The sequence below is a fragment of the Pelobates fuscus genome, chromosome 3, assembly GCF_036172605.1.
Source record: "Pelobates fuscus isolate aPelFus1 chromosome 3, aPelFus1.pri, whole genome shotgun sequence".
NCBI lineage: Eukaryota > Metazoa > Chordata > Amphibia > Anura > Pelobatidae > Pelobates > Pelobates fuscus.
Window position 1 is genome coordinate 393664031 of NC_086319.1, and position 17290 is coordinate 393681320.

Here is a 17290-nt window from a genome sequence, read left to right on the forward strand (position 1 = left end):
CTCCCAAAGTCCCCTAGTCTCCCAATGTCTCTGTGTCCCCATGTCTCCTAGTGTCTCAGTGTCCACTAGTATAAAAGAAAAAATCTCAGGCACTCACTGTAATAGATTTAGGCAGGTTTATTTCGACCTGTACCCAGGTCTTTATCAAGTCTCCAATGTCCCCTATGTATCAGTGTCCCCTATGTATCAGTGTCTCAGTGCCCCATGTCTCTCAGTGCCCATAGTGTCTCTGTGCCCATAGTGTCTCAGTGTCCCCTAGTATAAAATAAAAAAATCTCAGGCACTCACTGTGATAGATTTAACCAGGTTTATTGGACACCGCAACATTTTGACCTGTACCCAGGTTTTTATCAAGTCTCCAGTGTCCCCTATATATCACAGTATCTCAGTGCCCCATGTCTCCCCGTGTCCCCTCGTGTCTGTCACCCAGTGTCCCCAAGAGTCTCAGATTTCCCAGGTCTCCCAGTGTTCCCTAGTATCTGTGTCCCCATGTCTCCCAGTGTCCCAATGTCTCTCAATGTCCCCTAGTGACATAGGGACCCTGGGAGACATGAGGACACAAACACTAAGGGACTGGGAGACATAGGGACACAGACATTCCCCCTTTTTGTGTATGTTCGCCCTTTCGGCCGTTCTGGTTATGTGATTTGTGTCAGTAGCCCACCCTTTTACCGCATCCATAGACTTCCTGCTTTACTGGACACTGCTGTTAGGGGGTATGGGTTTACTTGAAAGATGAAAGCATGAGATTAGCAAAGGGTATGTGTTTTCTCATAGTTGCATCCTATGAGTTTCCCTACTGCATCATCTCCATCAGATACATGACGTTTAGGAGGTAGGACTGTTTTAGTGTTTTTGGTCAATAAGATTTTGTAATTAGGCCCATCATAATTATCAGCACCAGGCCCACTGGGCTCTTAATCCGGCCCTGTTACAGACACACACACTGCATCCCATACATACACAAACTCACCTTGCAGCCCTTACACATACAAACACAGATTCACACAATGCATTCCTTACACACATCAGGACACCCCCCCCCCCCACACACACACACACCCCTGTGAACAAACTCATTGGTGGAACATGAAGGTGGACCCTGAGACCCAGACCTTGAGCTGTGTAAATGGCCCTCAAAAAATGGAGCTGCTTCCCGTTCTCCCAGAACATGGATTTTTTGTGACCACAGTTACAAACCGCCTCCAGAGAGCCTGTTCTACACCAGACCAGTGGAGCCAGACGGCAGCTGAAGCCCATCATCATCCTCATCTGGTTGTAAGTAGGCAATCTACTATATTATTCGTGGCACTAATCTCTAATTTACCTCACATTAAAGGGACACTATATTCCCCAGAACCACTGCAGCTTAATGTAGTGGTTCTGGTGTCTATAGCCTGTCCCTGCAGGCCTTTTATTGTAAACACGGCGGCACTGCAGCACTGTGTTAGTTAACATGGCAGATCATATGGGTGGGGCACTGTGATGTCACATGGGGGGCGGCAAACTTTACTTTTGCCTAGGGCGGCAAAAATCCTTGCACCGGCCCTGCAGACACTGCATCCCTGTGGGCGGACTCAGGGGGGGGGGGGGAGGGAGGGAAGGACCCGGGTGCAGGCGCCCTGTAGGCCTTGCGTGCATGTGGGGGGTGGGGGGGGGGGTTGGAGTTTGGGAGGCCTCCATGTCCGTTTTGCTTGGGGCCCCCAAATTCCTTCAAACGGCCCTGATCCTAACCTTAAAATAGAGCACTGTTTGGAGGAGAGGTCGGGGAGGCAAGGTGCCATCAGAGGATACTCGGGGCTTGTGAGCTCTCTCCAATCATTTGGACAGTTAGGGCACTTGGTGACTTCCCAGGGATATATATTGTGTAGGGCACAACATTATAAGGCGTCCTCAACTCACCAACCCCAAAATATGGCAATTAAAGTAAGTATAATGATTTTATTAATAGGACATTGCAGATCTAAAAAAAATGAAATTATATTTGTAGCAGACCACTGCTAACCCGAATTGTTACCTCTGCTATAATATAGCTCTGTTGCCCAGTAACAGAATAATCTGTCTTTAATGCTCAGAATGCAGGCAGTCTCTATTCTTTTACATATAGATCCCACCTAGGCGTCTCTTTGTCTGGGAGATAATGGAGTCAAAACTTGGTAAGTTTATTATCTCCCGGATACAGAGAGCCACATACATAAAATCCCCCGAAAACATATTGAAAATGGTCACAAGCCTTATATCCCCAGATAGCTTTTGCTAGAGCGCCCAACCTGTCCAAACAGATCACTGATACGTAGAGGTTTGGAGAAACACCACCCTGTTAAATTTTTGTCAGGGTAACTGCCATGCTTACCTGGGTTGGGGACTTTTTGCAAAAGAGGGAATCTCTCCCCAGTCCCAGGTTTCCGTCCAGCGGCTCCAAAGCCGGCCGCTGTGGCTCCGCCCCATTATATGACACGGCCCACGAGTGCCGACGTCATGACGCAAATGATGTCCCGCGGTGCGTACGTGCCAATGTCATGGAGCCAATAACGTCAAGGCCCGTTAAAACGTTGAATTTGTGGGGATGTGGCTTCAAAATTAAAGAAAGAGAATATAAAAGGTTGGATCAACTATGGCACTTTGCCCTGTTGGGGTTCTTACAGTCCCAATAGCACTTTATATACTTGTATTGTACTCTTGGTTTTGACTTTGGCTTGTTTGACTACTCTACCTTCTGTTACCCCTTGACTTGGCTTTTGTACCCTCGCTGTTCTTGATTTCTGGCTCCCCTGACCTCGGCTTGTCCCTGTTTACTCTCTGTCCTTGTGACCTCAGCACGGGCATTCTAAGGTCCGGAACACGTTACTATTCTATTTACACTCTGCCACTCTGTGTATAGGATCCCAATATTTCCTGAGAATTTTAGACTGACTGCTAGCGTGGTCTAATGCCGTAAATAGTTCCAGGCAATTATAGATATTTGCTGGTACTTTAATGTGGTCTGTGGACGGTTGTAGAAGCTCATAGGTAGCGATTGACAGATAGCTTTAAGGTTAGAGAGGTGTTAATGTCAGAGTAAGATTACATAGGGTATTTAGAAGATTTTTTAGTATATAAAATGTTTGGGATTATTGAGTATAGAGCTTTAGTTGGGTTACACTTTGAATTGAAGTACATGAGATGTTTATTTTAAGACGAATTAGACATAGGATAATGGTAAAGAGTTTATTTGGAGGTTCAGGCTTTGAATGCTGGAGTTGAAGGGTTACTTGCAAAGTACTCACCCTCTGATATCTTCTATAAACCACTACAATAAAGAAATTAAAAACACAGTGTTGCACTATATATTTATTTTCCACATATAGCCTGAGCATAATGTGTTCACCTACTGTTTAGCGCTCCACTTACATACTGCTGTTTTGATTGTGTCACCCTGTCACTCAGTAGATTGGTTACACAATAAATGTCTTACCCTGATGTGTGGCCGTATGTTGAAGTTGTCTGTGTATTCTTCCAGGTACCGTAAAACGTCACTGTGATGGATGAAAGACGGAAGCGATGGGTCAAAGCTGAAATCGGGGAACTCCATGATCTCTTTGGGAAGGTTGGTCCTGATGTGTGATGTACATTACATTTGTTACATAGCAGGTCACCTTGCTACTCCCTGTGAACCTTTTTTAATAAGATTCTCAGCATGACTTGAAAGCTTCAAGTTACTTATGAATGAAAGGCAGACAATGCATATTGTTATCTCATAAAAAAAAAAAAGCAAGACAAGTAATCCAATCAACAATGAGAAACATGTGTGGACAATTGACTTAATAACTCATTAAAGATGTCACTGTCATTAATATGTTAAGGATCTGCTCTAAACATGCCATTGCTATTAAGTAATCTTACTTGGGTCTTTAACGTTTACGCATTAAACATGTCACTGTCATTGGGTCACCTGATATTGGGCTGATTATTAAACCTACTAAGCAAGCTGTCACTTTATACAGGGTGACAATTAGCCCATTAAGCATGTCACTGTCATTTTGTTCCTTTACACAGGACTGACCCATTAACATAATAGGCATGTCGTTGTCACTCGGTCATACATGGCATGCAAGCTGGTGCCCTATTTCCTTACCTTAAGTTTCTGTACGTGCTGGAGTGTTGGTGGGATTCGTTCTCTGAAACCTCTGTGTATAACCAGGTTCCACCTACCTGACTAGAGATCTCAAACACCACTGGAGGTTGGAAGGTGTGAGGACGTGAAAGGAGATGTCTGGCCGCACAGAGACCAGCTCCCCCGGCTCCGATCACGGCTACACGTATCCTATTGGGAGACATCTTCTCCATGGTGTACCTCTACTAAAGAATGCATGCACAAATTAGAGGAAGGTCCCTGGTGTAACAAATATAAGACCCGAGTAAATAATTGAACTCAAGAATTTATTGCCTCACTCTTTGTCACTTAACTTGTGACTTTCACACACTGGACATTGGTCAGGCAGGTTATTAATTTGCAATGTTCTCACCAAACTCTGCCCTATAGATTACACAGATGCACAGCCAGTGAAGCTGGACAATCCTGGCACATGTTGTCACACATAGCCCAGTGGGGATACAAAATGGCCTACACAAAAGATCTGTGTACACTGAGTGTACAAACTGCTTTACACAACAGATCCATGTATAGATCTGTGTTTTACATAACAGATCCTGGCACAGTGAGTGTGTTGACTGGTAGGATTAGAAATATAGGTCTAGGGCTGCTATATGGAATGGAAAGTTTTACATATGGATAGGGTGCTGGAGAAACTATTATGAGTGACTGACTGGTCTGATATCCACTAAGACAGAGGTTATGGGAACCTCTAGAGCAAGAATGGTCCGCAAAATAATTTATTCCGGCCTATGAAGAGCCGCCAATTCTGTCTGTCAAATTAAAGATCTCCCTCACTGGCCACCTTGCAGTCCATTAGGGGAGTGTCAGGATTACAGGTTGATCCAGCACGCAGTACTGTGTCAAACCTAGGACTAAGGATAACGTATAAACGGACCTTAGAATAGCCTGACCTAACATCTCCAAGATTAGTCCAAATACTAGCCGAGGTCAGGAACACAGAATCAGACACAAAGATAAGGGAAAGCCAAAAGTCAAGGATACCAGATATCAGGGAAGTCAAAACAAAGCCAAAGTCAAATACCATAAAATCAAGATCAGGAACGCACTCTCGGATAACCGTAGGCATGAAACCACGACAGGGCAATGAACAAGAGGAAAACTGGGTTTAAATACCCCTCCTGTGGATCCGATTGGCTGTAACCGGCCTTTGACCCCAAGGGCAATTACCAGGTTTCCATGTACATGATTGTTTCTCAGCACAAACCCGCCTGTGGATTTGATTGCCCATGACCGGCCTTTGCCCCCAAAAGTAATTACCAGGTTTACACAGGGGTCAAGTCCTGGGGAATAAAGTGTGGGAACTCACTCGAGTTCCACCCTCACCCCACCACCAGAAAAAAAAAAACTTGCATGCATATATAAACACGTACACACACTCACAGACACACACACAGACTCACAGACACACACGTACACACACACAAACATACATACACTCAGACACACACACACACTCCCAGACACATACACTCACAGACACACACTCACAGACACACACACACACTCCCAGACACATATACACACACACACAGGGCGTTAATATTCTTTGCACAATGCACATTGCACACTGGGCACTGAATGGCACTTTAATATTATGATTTCCACCGAGGTATAAACCAGAGGAATACTCGGGAGCAGGACGAAGTCCGACGTGTGAGGTGTGTAGTGCTGGACCGCGGTCGGTATCTTCTAAAAAGACCGCGGTGAGTAGAGAAGGCACTCCAACAGGGAACACGTTGCACCACGGTCGGTGCCTTCAAAAAAGACCGCGGTGTACGAAGACCGGCCGGCAGCAGAACACGCCTCAAGTAGATACTCACGGGGATTCCTGCACCCGACCTCTTCCTGCAACAGCTGATCAGGGTGTCGAGCTAACAGCTGTGGCTTATCGACGCGTTTCGTCCCGCCCACGGGACTTTCTCAAGATGCAGAAACAGCCACAGTTCGAACTTTAAATACACCCATCAATTAGCCATTAAGTACAGAATAAGTGAACAGATAAAATTGAATAAGGATGAATGAAGATGACAACGAAAATAATAAGTAAAGCTACCCATAGAGCACACAGAGGAAAAGGGTAAACCCCTAAAACATCCATATACATACATACATTTTTTTAAAAACATAAAAGGCAAAAATGTACCAATAAACACCTATAGTACAGAACCCATGTAACTTAAAGGGACAGGTACTGATCGTGTATATAAATGACAATAAGCTTCAAGAGCGATCTAGAATCACCAGTACTTATAATATGTAATATATCCCATGATAATTACACAAAAATATCTGTACCAAACCAAAGAACCGACATAGAAATATGCAAATATAAATAAACAAACGAACCGGATGGTAGAGACCTTAAAATAAATCTGACTCTTCATAGAAGACACAGAAGAAAGGTATAAGCCCCTAAAAGTTATTTCTACCTTTTCAAAAAGGGGCCAAAAATTACAGCAATAAATGACTATAATACAGAACCCATATTAATTATACATAGGGGCAAACATTCGTTATGTATAGGGGTTTAGAGCGCGATCTATAATCGCAAGTGCTTATGGTATATACCCCATAATATTTGCACAAAAACATCTGATCAGGACCCAAAACCACAGAACCAGCATAAGGGTATATAAATGTGAATGAACAGAGAAAAAAAAAAAAAAAAAAAAAACTAATAATAAAGCCCTTAGAACAAATCTAACTCCTCATTCAGGCCGTTGGGTGTCATGGTATTCAACCTAAAAATCCACATGGATTCGCATTTGATAAGTTCCCTCTTCCTTTTAGCCATATCTTGGAATGGGGGAATATGCGTTAGGCCCAATAACCTAATGCCAGAAGGATTATTATCGTGAAAGGTAGAAAAGTGTCGAGCTACTGAAGATTTGCAGTTGTTACGAATTATAGCTGTTCTGTGTTCACGGAACCTGCATTTCAAGGGTCTTATTGTTTGGCCCACATACTGCCGATCACAGGGACAAATTAACAAGTATACCACAAAGGAGGTGTTACAGCTGATATCCGATTGAACAAAAAAGTATTCAGAGCTGTTAAAGGGGCTAAAACTCGAGGTAGAATGCCAAATATAGCCACATGTCAGGCATTTAGTGTGACCACAACGTTTACTTGTGAAGCCCTTTTTTGTCAGTGTCGTTTTCCTCTCTTTGTGGCATGGCAATTTGGAGGGTGCTAGAATGTTCTTCAAGCTAGGTGCCTTCCTGAATGTGACTCTTGGTGAATCCGAAATGCAAAAAGATAGCCAAGGATCTTTCCTCAAAATGGGCCAATACTTATGAAAGATCTCGATGATGTCATCATATGCTTTACTAAAAGAAGTTGTAAAGATAGGTGTAGTACCCTTGCCCACTTCCTTGGTGCTGATGTTAAACTTAGCTGCCTTACATTTCGGGACTTGAACATTGTCCAAAAGTTGGAGAATCATATAGTGCTCATCTGTGTGTGATTTCTGCTCGTGATATGTATTTACGAGGGATTGCCTAGAGCTGGGAAGATCCATAACATGATTCCCAAGGGTGGAAGTATCACCATAATTGAGCCCTTTTAGATAAGCGTTCAATATCTTGTGCGATGGGTAGGACTTTTCCACGAAACGTTGACATAGAACAAAGGATTCTCTTTCATAATCAGACAGAAACGAACAGTTCCGTTTGATTCTGATGAATTGTCCCAGAGGGATGTTATGTATCCATGTGGGATGATGACAGCTATTGGCGTGTAAATAACCGTTTACATCCACACTCTTTTGGAAAGTTTTGGTGATGATTCTGTTCCCAAGACCTGTAAGAGTTAGGTCTAGAAAATCAATTGTGGACCTGTGTTTCTTATGCGTAAAAGAAAGACCCCATCTGTTGTTGTTAATGTAGGTCATAAAGTTGTCTATATCTTTCCAATCACCCCTCCAGACAATTAGAATGTCATCGATAAATCTTCGATACAGGGCGAGCCGCTCCATCCAGTGTGGTTCCGCAAAGATCATTTCTTGTTCCCAATGCCCCATAAACAAATTTGCGTAGGAAGGAGCGAAACTCGCCCCCATCGCAGTTCCCTTCTTCTGTATAAAAAACTTTCCATTAAATTCAAAATAATTGTGTTTCAACATGTGTTTCAACACAGGTCTGGTGTAGAAGAGGCTCTCTGGAGACGGTTTGTAACGGTGCTCAAAACAATTAACGAACATGAAGCAGCTCCATTTTTAGGGCCCCTTACACAGCTCAAGGTCTGGGCCCACAGGGCCTGACCATGAGTATGCCTACAATGCCCGCCCATAAGTCCACCTACATGGCCCACCCATGAGTTTGCTCACAGTGAGTGGACGGTATGTGTGGAATGTGTTATGTGTTATTGTAGAGGATGTAATGTGTGTGTGTGTTCTTATGGAACGTAGTGTATAGGGATACCAATTTGTGTAAGGGATGTAGTGTGTGTACAGGGGATGCATTGTGTGTTTGTGTGTAAGAAATGCAAGGTATGTTTGTGTATGTCATGTAATGCAGTGTGTGTCTGTAAGGGGTGCATTTTGTTTCTGTGTGTGTAAGAGAAGCAGTGTGTGTGTGTGCGCGCGTAAGGGATGCATTATGTGTTTCGGTGTGTCTGTGTGTGAGTAGGGATGCATTGTGTGTTTCTGTGTATGTGTAAGGATGCATTGTGTATGTATGTAGTGTAAAAGAGAGGGTTTGTGGGCTAGGATAGGGGTCGAGAGGGGAGCAGCTCCTTTTTTTTTTATAGTGCTCTCCCCTCCTATAAATTAGTGATCTCTCCTCCTGTCCCTCAGTGTTCTCCCCTCCTGACCCTTAGTGCTCTCCCTTGGCCCCCTTGTCCATTTGTGACATTCCCTTCCCTCCAGTCCATTAGTGCTCTCCCCACCCATCCTGTCCCTTAGTGATCTCCCCTGTTCATTAGTGATCTCCCCTACCCCTCCATCCTTAGAACAATCCTCTGCCCCTTAGTGGTCTCTCTCCTCCCCCCTGTCCCTTAGTGGTCTTCCCCCTCTTAGGGGTCCTCTCCTGTCCCCCCTTAATGGTCCTCTCTCTCTCCCCCCAACCTTTAGATCCTTAGAGGTCCTCCTCCCCCGCACCCCTTAGTGGTCCTCCCTCTCCACTTTTCTTAGTGGTCCTCCTCCCCCAACCCCTTAGTGGTCCTCCCTCTCCCCCCCCCCCCCATTAGTGGTCCTCTGCAGTCCCCCTTTGGTGGTCCTCTCACTCCCTCCTCTTCCCCCTTTGTGGTCCTTCACTCTCCCCCTTAGTGGTCCTCCCCCTCCCCCTCTTAGTGGTCATCCCTCCCCCCCTTAGTGGTCATCCCTCCCTGTTGTGCCTCCTACCTATGTAGAGTGGCTGGGCGTCGCGGACCGTGGTACAGGAAACATAAGCTCCTGTACTGCGGTTCGCGCTGCCCGACCACGCTACATTGAGTGACTAGCAGGAGGGAGTGCTGTGCACTTCCCTCCTGCCGGTCACTAAAATATGGCGCCTAAGTCGCATATAGGATGCGCCGGCCCTGGACTGGTCCCATATTTTCACTCAGGTAATGCAGGCGTCAGTTAGCCTATCTAGAAGGGAAGCCTTCTATAAGCGTATAACCAGATGGCATAGGACCCCATCCCTATTACATTCTTTCCTACCCACAGTCAGAAATTTGTGCTGGATATGTCAGGGAACAGAGGGGACTATAAAGCATTTATGGTGGCATTGTGATTATTATTAATATTACTGGTATTTATATAGTGCCAGCATATTCTGTAGCGCTTTACAAAATTATCAAAGGGGGAGATTTAACAATAAATGAGACTATTACAAAAACCTACAGGAACAATTGGTTGAAGAGGGTCCTGCTCACATGAGCTTACAGTCTATAGAACGAGCTTACAGTCTATATAAAAACCATTCTGGTGTCAGATAATCGGAATCATGCGCTTGATTTACCCAACTATCCCCACTCTCACAGCATCTCAGATCTTAGGATGGGCAAACTCCTTTCCTAACCCACACAATCAGAAGCTTCTGTGGCTCATTTTAGGTGAAGCAAATGCCCTAATCCCAGCATATTGGAAAAAGGTGCCAGTGCCCACTGTGGAACATTGTGCTAATCGAGTAGATGACATTAGACACATTTAAGACATACAACGGACGCAGACTAAAGTATCTAAAAGTCTGGTCCCCATGGCTGAATTACTGGTCTTCAGCCCAAGGCCCAAATGGCGCTTCCCCTGACGGTAGTTCCTCTCATCCAGGGAATTAGCCACATACCAGTACCTTGTAAGCAGGAAGGTGAACGGACCCCCAGATCTCAGAGTCGGCCATCATAGTTACTGACGACAGTAAGGCCCTACCCCACATTACCTCCAGACTCATCGATCCATAGAGGCTCCAGTCAGTATATCCTACTCCCTATACTTAATACTTACCTACGTTGGGAAACATACTCATTTTATTGCACTGAATCCCTGATGTATTCCAATATGATCTTCTCTAACTATGAGAATATGCCTTGTGTTTAATTTTCTTTTTTCTTTTCTTAAATTATGTTTCGTTATGATTTATTTTTACATTTCTTTAGCTGTGTATCGACTATACAATGTGTATACATGTCTGTATATATTGCTGTCCTATTGATATGTATCTGAGACGCAGTGAAGATTGAAACACAACCCTATACAGTTCGCATACAGAAAATTGAGCTCTTGATATCTGAAACCCGCGTATTGTGTAGGACACTAACGATATGCAAAATCATTATACAGTTGATATGTGCGGTCTCTCAGTTCCTGTGATCCTGCTTTATTGTACTGCACGTGTCACCTTGATGCTTGTGCATCCTGTATATGTCGAATTGTTATAAAACCAAACAAAAAAGCAAATTAATAAAAAAAAAACAAAAAAAAAAAACACTAAAATAAAAATAAAGACCAGAGTAAATAATTGAACTCAAGAATTTATTGCCTCACTCTTTGTCACTTAACTTGTGACTTTCACACACTGGACATTGGTCAGGCAGGTTATTAATTTGCAATGTTCTCACCAAACTGTGCTCTATAGATTTACACAGATACACAGCCAGTGAAGCTGGACAATCCTGGCACATGTTGTCACACATAGCCCAGTGAGGATGAAAAATGGCTTACACCAAAGATCTGTGTACACTGAGTGTACAAACTGCTTCACACAACAGATCCATGCATAGATCCGTGTTTTAAATAACAGATCCTGGCACAGTGAGTGCGTTGACTGGTAGGATAGTAAATATAGGTCTAGGGCTGGTATATGGAATGGAAAGTTTTATGTAGGGATAGGGTGCTGGAGAAACTATTATGAGTGACTGACTGGTCTGATATCCACTGAGACAGAGGTTATGGGAATCTCTAGAGCAGAGGTGGGGAACATCCGTATAAGGCCACAAAGTCATTTGATCTGGCCCATGGAGAGCTGGCCATTCTGTCTACCTTTCTCGGGCTGGTGTGGAAATTAAAGATCTGGCAGTTTGTAAGGGGAGAGGGAGGAAGGTATTTCCCAAAAGGAGGACCCCGGAGGCTGTGATCCTCCCGCGAGCAGGAAGGTCGGAGCGTTTCCTCGCATTACCATGGCAAACCTCCGACACAGCACTGTACTCGTGGGAAGAAAAGAGTGAAGTCAGAGAGGCAGGCTGAAGTGCTCATGACACCACTGGACCACCAGGACTTGCAGTGTTTGGTCCCATCCATCCAGGCCAGAGGTAAGAACAGGTAAAGAGGTAAAGCTTTAGTTTACCTTTTAAAGTAAAAAATATAAATGTTCTCCTTGATCACCCTCCCACACACAATATAGACCCTACACACACACACTGCACTCCCTCAAACACTGCATCCTGTTACACACACACACATTACACCCCCTCATACACACACTGCATCTATCACATACACACAGCACCCCTCGCACATACACTATACCCTTCACTGCAGTCTGTGTGTGTGTATTCAGCAATCTGTGTGTATTCAGAAGTCTGTGTGTGTGTGTGTGTATACAGCAGTCTGTGTGTGTGTATTTAGCAGAGTGTATGTGTATACAGCAGTGTATGTGTATGTGTATTCAGCAGTCTGTGTGTGTGTGTATTCAGCAGTCTGTGTGTGTGTATTCAGCAGTCTCTGTGTGTGTATTCAGCAGTTTGTGAATGTATTCAGCAGTTTGTGAATGTATTCAGCAGTTTGTGTGTATATGTATTGCAATTGTTGGAGGTACTAATAAATATAAGCTTAAGTTTATCGATAATTACATTTTTATTTCTGTGAGTGATTGTGTAGGAAGTGACCAGTGCACTGCTTTACCCGGGAGTCTATAATAATGTCAAGACAGCCATGCAGGGCTTTTGTGTGTGCGTCCTCATAGAGCGCCAATGCAAGGGGGGCGCCGGGTGGCCAACACAGCTCACAGTCACTCACAGCAGGCACTGCAGGCAGCTTAATAATGGCTGTAATTTACGCGATCGTGGGTGGAGGCCGGGCAGCAGTGGCGAGTAGCATCATCATAAATACGCATTTCCAGCCTTCAAATTAAAGGAAAACTCCAGTGCCAGGAAAACAATCCATTTTCCTGGCACTGCAGGTTCCCTCTCCCTCCCACCCCCCAATCCCCGGTTGCTGAAGGGGTGAAAACCCCTTCAGTCACTTACCTGAGGCAGCGACGATGTCCCTCTTCGCTGTCTCCTCCTCCGCGCCGCTCCTCCTTCTTACTCCGTCAGCCGGTGGGCGAGACTGATCCCACCCACCGGCCAAGGAGGCCTAATGCGTATGCGCTGCAATGCCGCGCATGCGCATTAGCGCTCCCCATAGGAAAGCATTGAAAAAGATTTTCAATGCTTTCCTATGGGGAAATGAGCGACGCTGGAGGTCCTCACACAGTGTGAGGATGTCCAGCGACGCTCTAGCACATAAAATCTTTGCTATAAATCAGGAAGTGACCTCTAGTGGCTGTCTAGTAGACAGCCACTAGAGGTGGAGTTAACCCTGCAAGGTAATTATTGCAGTTTATAGAAAGCTGCAATAATTACACTTGCAGGGTTAAGAGTAGTGGGAGTTGGCACCCAGACCACTCCAATGAGCAGAAGTGGTCTGGGTGTCCCTTCAAGGGTGAGTTAATTAAATGTTTGACCAAATATAACAGGCTCAATTTCAAGTTGATAATTTTGTATGACCCGTGAGTAAGGTTATAAATATCCAAATGGCCCTTGCAGGAAAAAGTGAGAAGAATACGAGTTTTAATTCCCATCTAATGCTCTGTGTATTCCTCACATATAGTTCTAAATTTAGGTTCAATTTCCCATATTCTAGTTTAGCCAATCTAATGACTTCTTTGCATGCATCATTGGCTTCCTTATCTCTTCTATAGGATTTGTCTGATGTAATGCTTTAAATTAGCTTTACTTATTTTGAATTTCTTGATTCACTTTTCTACCAAGTCACATTGTTTTCAACTTGTTTCTTTTATATTTATTACTCAATGGTACATAGTGAGAAATTGACTTTTCTAATATTTGTTTTAGGATATTCCATTGATCCTCAGTGTTTATTTATCCTCAGTCTTTATTCTCACTGAAGCATTAATGCCAGTCAATGTGTCATAAAGCTGCCCTTATCTTATTGAAATTGGCCTGTTTTAAATTATATGTTTTAGTGTACCAATAACCCTGTGTGCATTTGCTTTTTTTGAGTTTATTTCAAAAGAAATCATGTTGTGATCACTATTTCTCCCCTACTTCAATGATGGTTGAATCCGTTTTCCTGGCACTGGAGGGTCCCTCTCCCTCCCCGGTTACCCCCCAATCCCCGGTTACTGAAGGGGTGAAAACCCCTTCAGTCACTTACCTGAGGCAGCGGCGATGTCCCTCGCCGCTGTCTCCTCCTCCGCGACGCTCCTCCTCTCCATTGCGTCAGCCGGTGGGCGAGACTGATCCCGCCCACCGGCCGAGGAGACCTAATGCGCATGCAGTGCTTTCCTATGGGGATTTGAGCGACGCTGGAGGTCCTCACACAGCGTGAGGACGTCCAGCGACGCTCTAGCACAGATTTCCTGTGCTATGATGCTGGAAGTGACCTCTAGTGGCTGTCTAGTAGAGTTGGAGTTGGCACCCAGACCACTCCAATGGGCAGAAGTGGTCTGGGTGCCTGGAGTGTCCCTTTAACAGGTACAAAAACCTGGTTCAAAAACCTGCTTTTCCTTGCAAAACTAGTCCTACTATTCCAGTTTATGTCTGGGTAATTAAAATCTCCAATAATTAACGTGTTACCAAGATATGCAGCTTTCCCAATTTGCTCAAACAGTTGTTCTTCCTCATCAAAGTTTGTGAGGCGAACATAGAGTCCGTTTGGGTTACGTTAGAATTTGGTAATCACACAGTAACTCGTGTAGGTGTGATTTATAGGCCCCCAGGACAAATAGAAGAGTTAGATAATCTACTAGTTGATGAAATAGCTAAAATGACAATGAAGGGGGAAGTTATCATCATGGGTGACTTTAATCTTCCTGATGTGAATTGGAAAACCAAAATAGCTGCTTGTGCCAGGAGCACTTATATTCTAAACTCCCGACTGGGATTGTCTCTAAAACAAATCGTTGAGAAGCCAACTCGTAAAGAGGCCATACTAGATTTAGTGTTAGCAAATGGAGATTTGGTATCCAATATTACTGTCGGTGAAAGTTTAGGATCCAGTGATCATCAGTCAGTGTGGTTTAATATAAGAACAGTGATTGAGTCACACCACACAAAAACAAAAGTTTTAGACTTTAAAAAAAACAGACTTTTCTAAAATTAGAATATGTGTAAAGGAGTCATTATCAGATTGGAGCAATTTAAATGGAGTCCAAGAGAAATGGGATTATTTAAAAGTTGCACTACTGAAGGCAACAGAAAATTGCATTAGGCTTGTCAGTAAAAGCAAAAAATTCAAGAAACCACTACATTCAATAAACACACTGCACTACACACACACTCTGCATTCACCACAGTCACACTACATGCACTATACACACTTTGCACTCACTACCAACACTACATTCACTATACACACTTTGCACTCACTACCAACACTACATTCACTATACACACTTTGCACTCACTACAAACACTGCATTCACTATACACACTCTGCATTCACCACAATCACACTGCATTCACCAAAGTCACACTACATGCACTATACACCCTGCCCTCCCTATACTTACCTACGTTGGGAAACATACTCATTTTATTGCACTGAATCCCTGATGTATTCCAATATGATCTCACACCATTTTATTCATAAACTTTATTAGCTCATTTGCATTAACTTCACAGTGTATTCTTCCCTTTCGCCACTTGAAGGCACTAGTGCACAGTTTTTATAAAAACTTCAAGGTGTTACCTGTTAAAAAGTAGAATTTTAAAGAAATAAACCAAAACAGGCACAACTTATAAAACCTCAGCAGACAAATACTGTAGGTCAGTAAAGAGGCAAAATTGTGGTATAGTTTGTAATTTTCTAAACGTAAATAGGTGTTCAGAACTAGTCTCAAAACGAGGAATTTTTATTTAAAAAAAAAAAAAAAAGTAGGCGCTGCTGAGATTCGAACTCAGGATCTCCTGTTTACTAGACAGGCGCTTTAACCAACTAAGCCACAGCACCTCTTGCTTTTCTATATTTCAGTCAACATTGACATGAGAGGGGTTGGATTCCACATACATTGTAATTAGTGAAGCTCTCAGGTGATCATTCCTTGTGACTAGGTGTAGACCAGCTGCCAATGACTGGTAATAGAATATTACTGAGGGAGACTCACCTTACAACTAATATATGGAATATGAATGATACATTATGGATAGCCAGCTGACCAGTCATACTCAGTGCATTTTGGCTGGTGGGATGGGGATCAAGAGGAGTTTGTGACTGGTGGGGGACTCAGGAGATCAATAATAGATTATGACTAGTGGGGGACTCAGGAGATCAACAGTTTGTTAGGACTGGTGAGGGACTCAAGGATAAACAGTTTGTTAGGATTAGTGAGGGACTCAGGGATAAACTGTGCTAGGACTGGTGGGGGACTCGGGGATAAACAGTGTGTTAGGACTGGTGGGGGACTCAGGGATAAACAGTGTGTTAGGACTGGTGGGAGACTCAGGGATAAACAGTGTGTTAGGATTAGTGAGGGACTCAGGGATAAACAGTGTGTTAGGACTGGTGGGGGACTCAGGGATAAACAGTGTGTTAGGACTGGTGGGGGACTCAGGGATAAACAGTGTGTTAGGACTGGTGGGGGACTCAGGGATAAACAGTGTGTTAGGATTAGTGAGGGACTCAGGGATAAACAGTGTGTTAGGACTGGTGGGGGACTCAGGGATAAACAGTGTGTTAGGACTGGTGGGGGACTCAAAGATCAACAGTTTGTTAGGACTGGTGAAGGACTCAGGGATAAACTGTGTTAGGTCTGGTGGGTGACTCGGTGATAAACAGTTTGTTATGGTTGGTGGGGGACTTAAAGATTAATAATTTGTTAGGACTGGTGGGTGACTCAAGGATAAACAGGGGGTTAGGACTGGTGGGGGACTCCGGGATAAACAGTTTATTAGGACTCAGGCTTAAACAGTCTGTTAGGACTCAGGGTAAAACAGTTTGTTAGGACTGGTGGGGGACTGAGGGTTAAACAGTTTGTTAGGACTGGTGTGGGGCTCAGGGTTAAACAGTTTGTTAGGATTTTGGGGGACTCAGGGAATCAATATTTGGTTAGAACTGATGGGAGCCACATAGAATGAATAATTATTATAACTGGTGGTGGACTCGATTGGTCCTAGGTCTAACGGTAAGGCACGCATTACTTGTAGAAACTGTTTGCCGTAAATATATCAAATCACAGTCTACTAATGATGCATATACATTGACTCTACCTTCAGAAGGCACTCCCACTAGTGTAAAATGAGCTGTGATGGCCGAGTGGTTAAGGCGTTGGACTCGAAATCCAATGGGGTCTCCCTGCACAGGTTCGAATCCTGTTCACAGCGACATTCTTTTTAGCTGAATTTTTTTTTGTTTTTTTTGTCTGAGCATATTAGCATAATAAACAGATACTAAGAGCACATTGTGTAAATCTTCACAAACATGCATTATGTAGT

General features: G+C 43.9%; 1 protein-coding gene and 2 non-coding genes across 3 annotated transcripts in view; 1 reads left to right on the plus strand and 2 right to left on the minus strand.

Annotated features, from left to right (window-relative positions):
* The window catches only part of LOC134603584 (uncharacterized), a 29354-nt gene extending 24987 nt beyond the window's left edge, over window positions 1–4367 (minus strand). Inside the window, exons 1-2 of the mRNA XM_063449696.1 lie at window positions 4115–4367; window positions 3455–3593 (exon numbers count right to left, since the gene is read on the minus strand). Of these exons, the coding sequence (XP_063305766.1) occupies window positions 3455–3593; window positions 4115–4326 (351 nt within the window). The 5' untranslated portion in view covers window positions 4327–4367. The remainder of the gene's footprint in view (window positions 1–3454; window positions 3594–4114) is intronic.
* An 11368-nt stretch (window positions 4368–15735) lies between these two features.
* On the minus strand, window positions 15736–15809 carry TRNAT-AGU (transfer RNA threonine (anticodon AGU)). The gene has a single exon. It is a non-coding gene; the product is annotated as a tRNA-Thr (tRNA).
* Window positions 15810–17097: 1288 nt separating this feature from the next.
* On the plus strand, window positions 17098–17179 carry TRNAS-CGA (transfer RNA serine (anticodon CGA)). The gene has a single exon. It is a non-coding gene; the product is annotated as a tRNA-Ser (tRNA).
* Window positions 17180–17290: the final 111 nt, after the last annotated feature.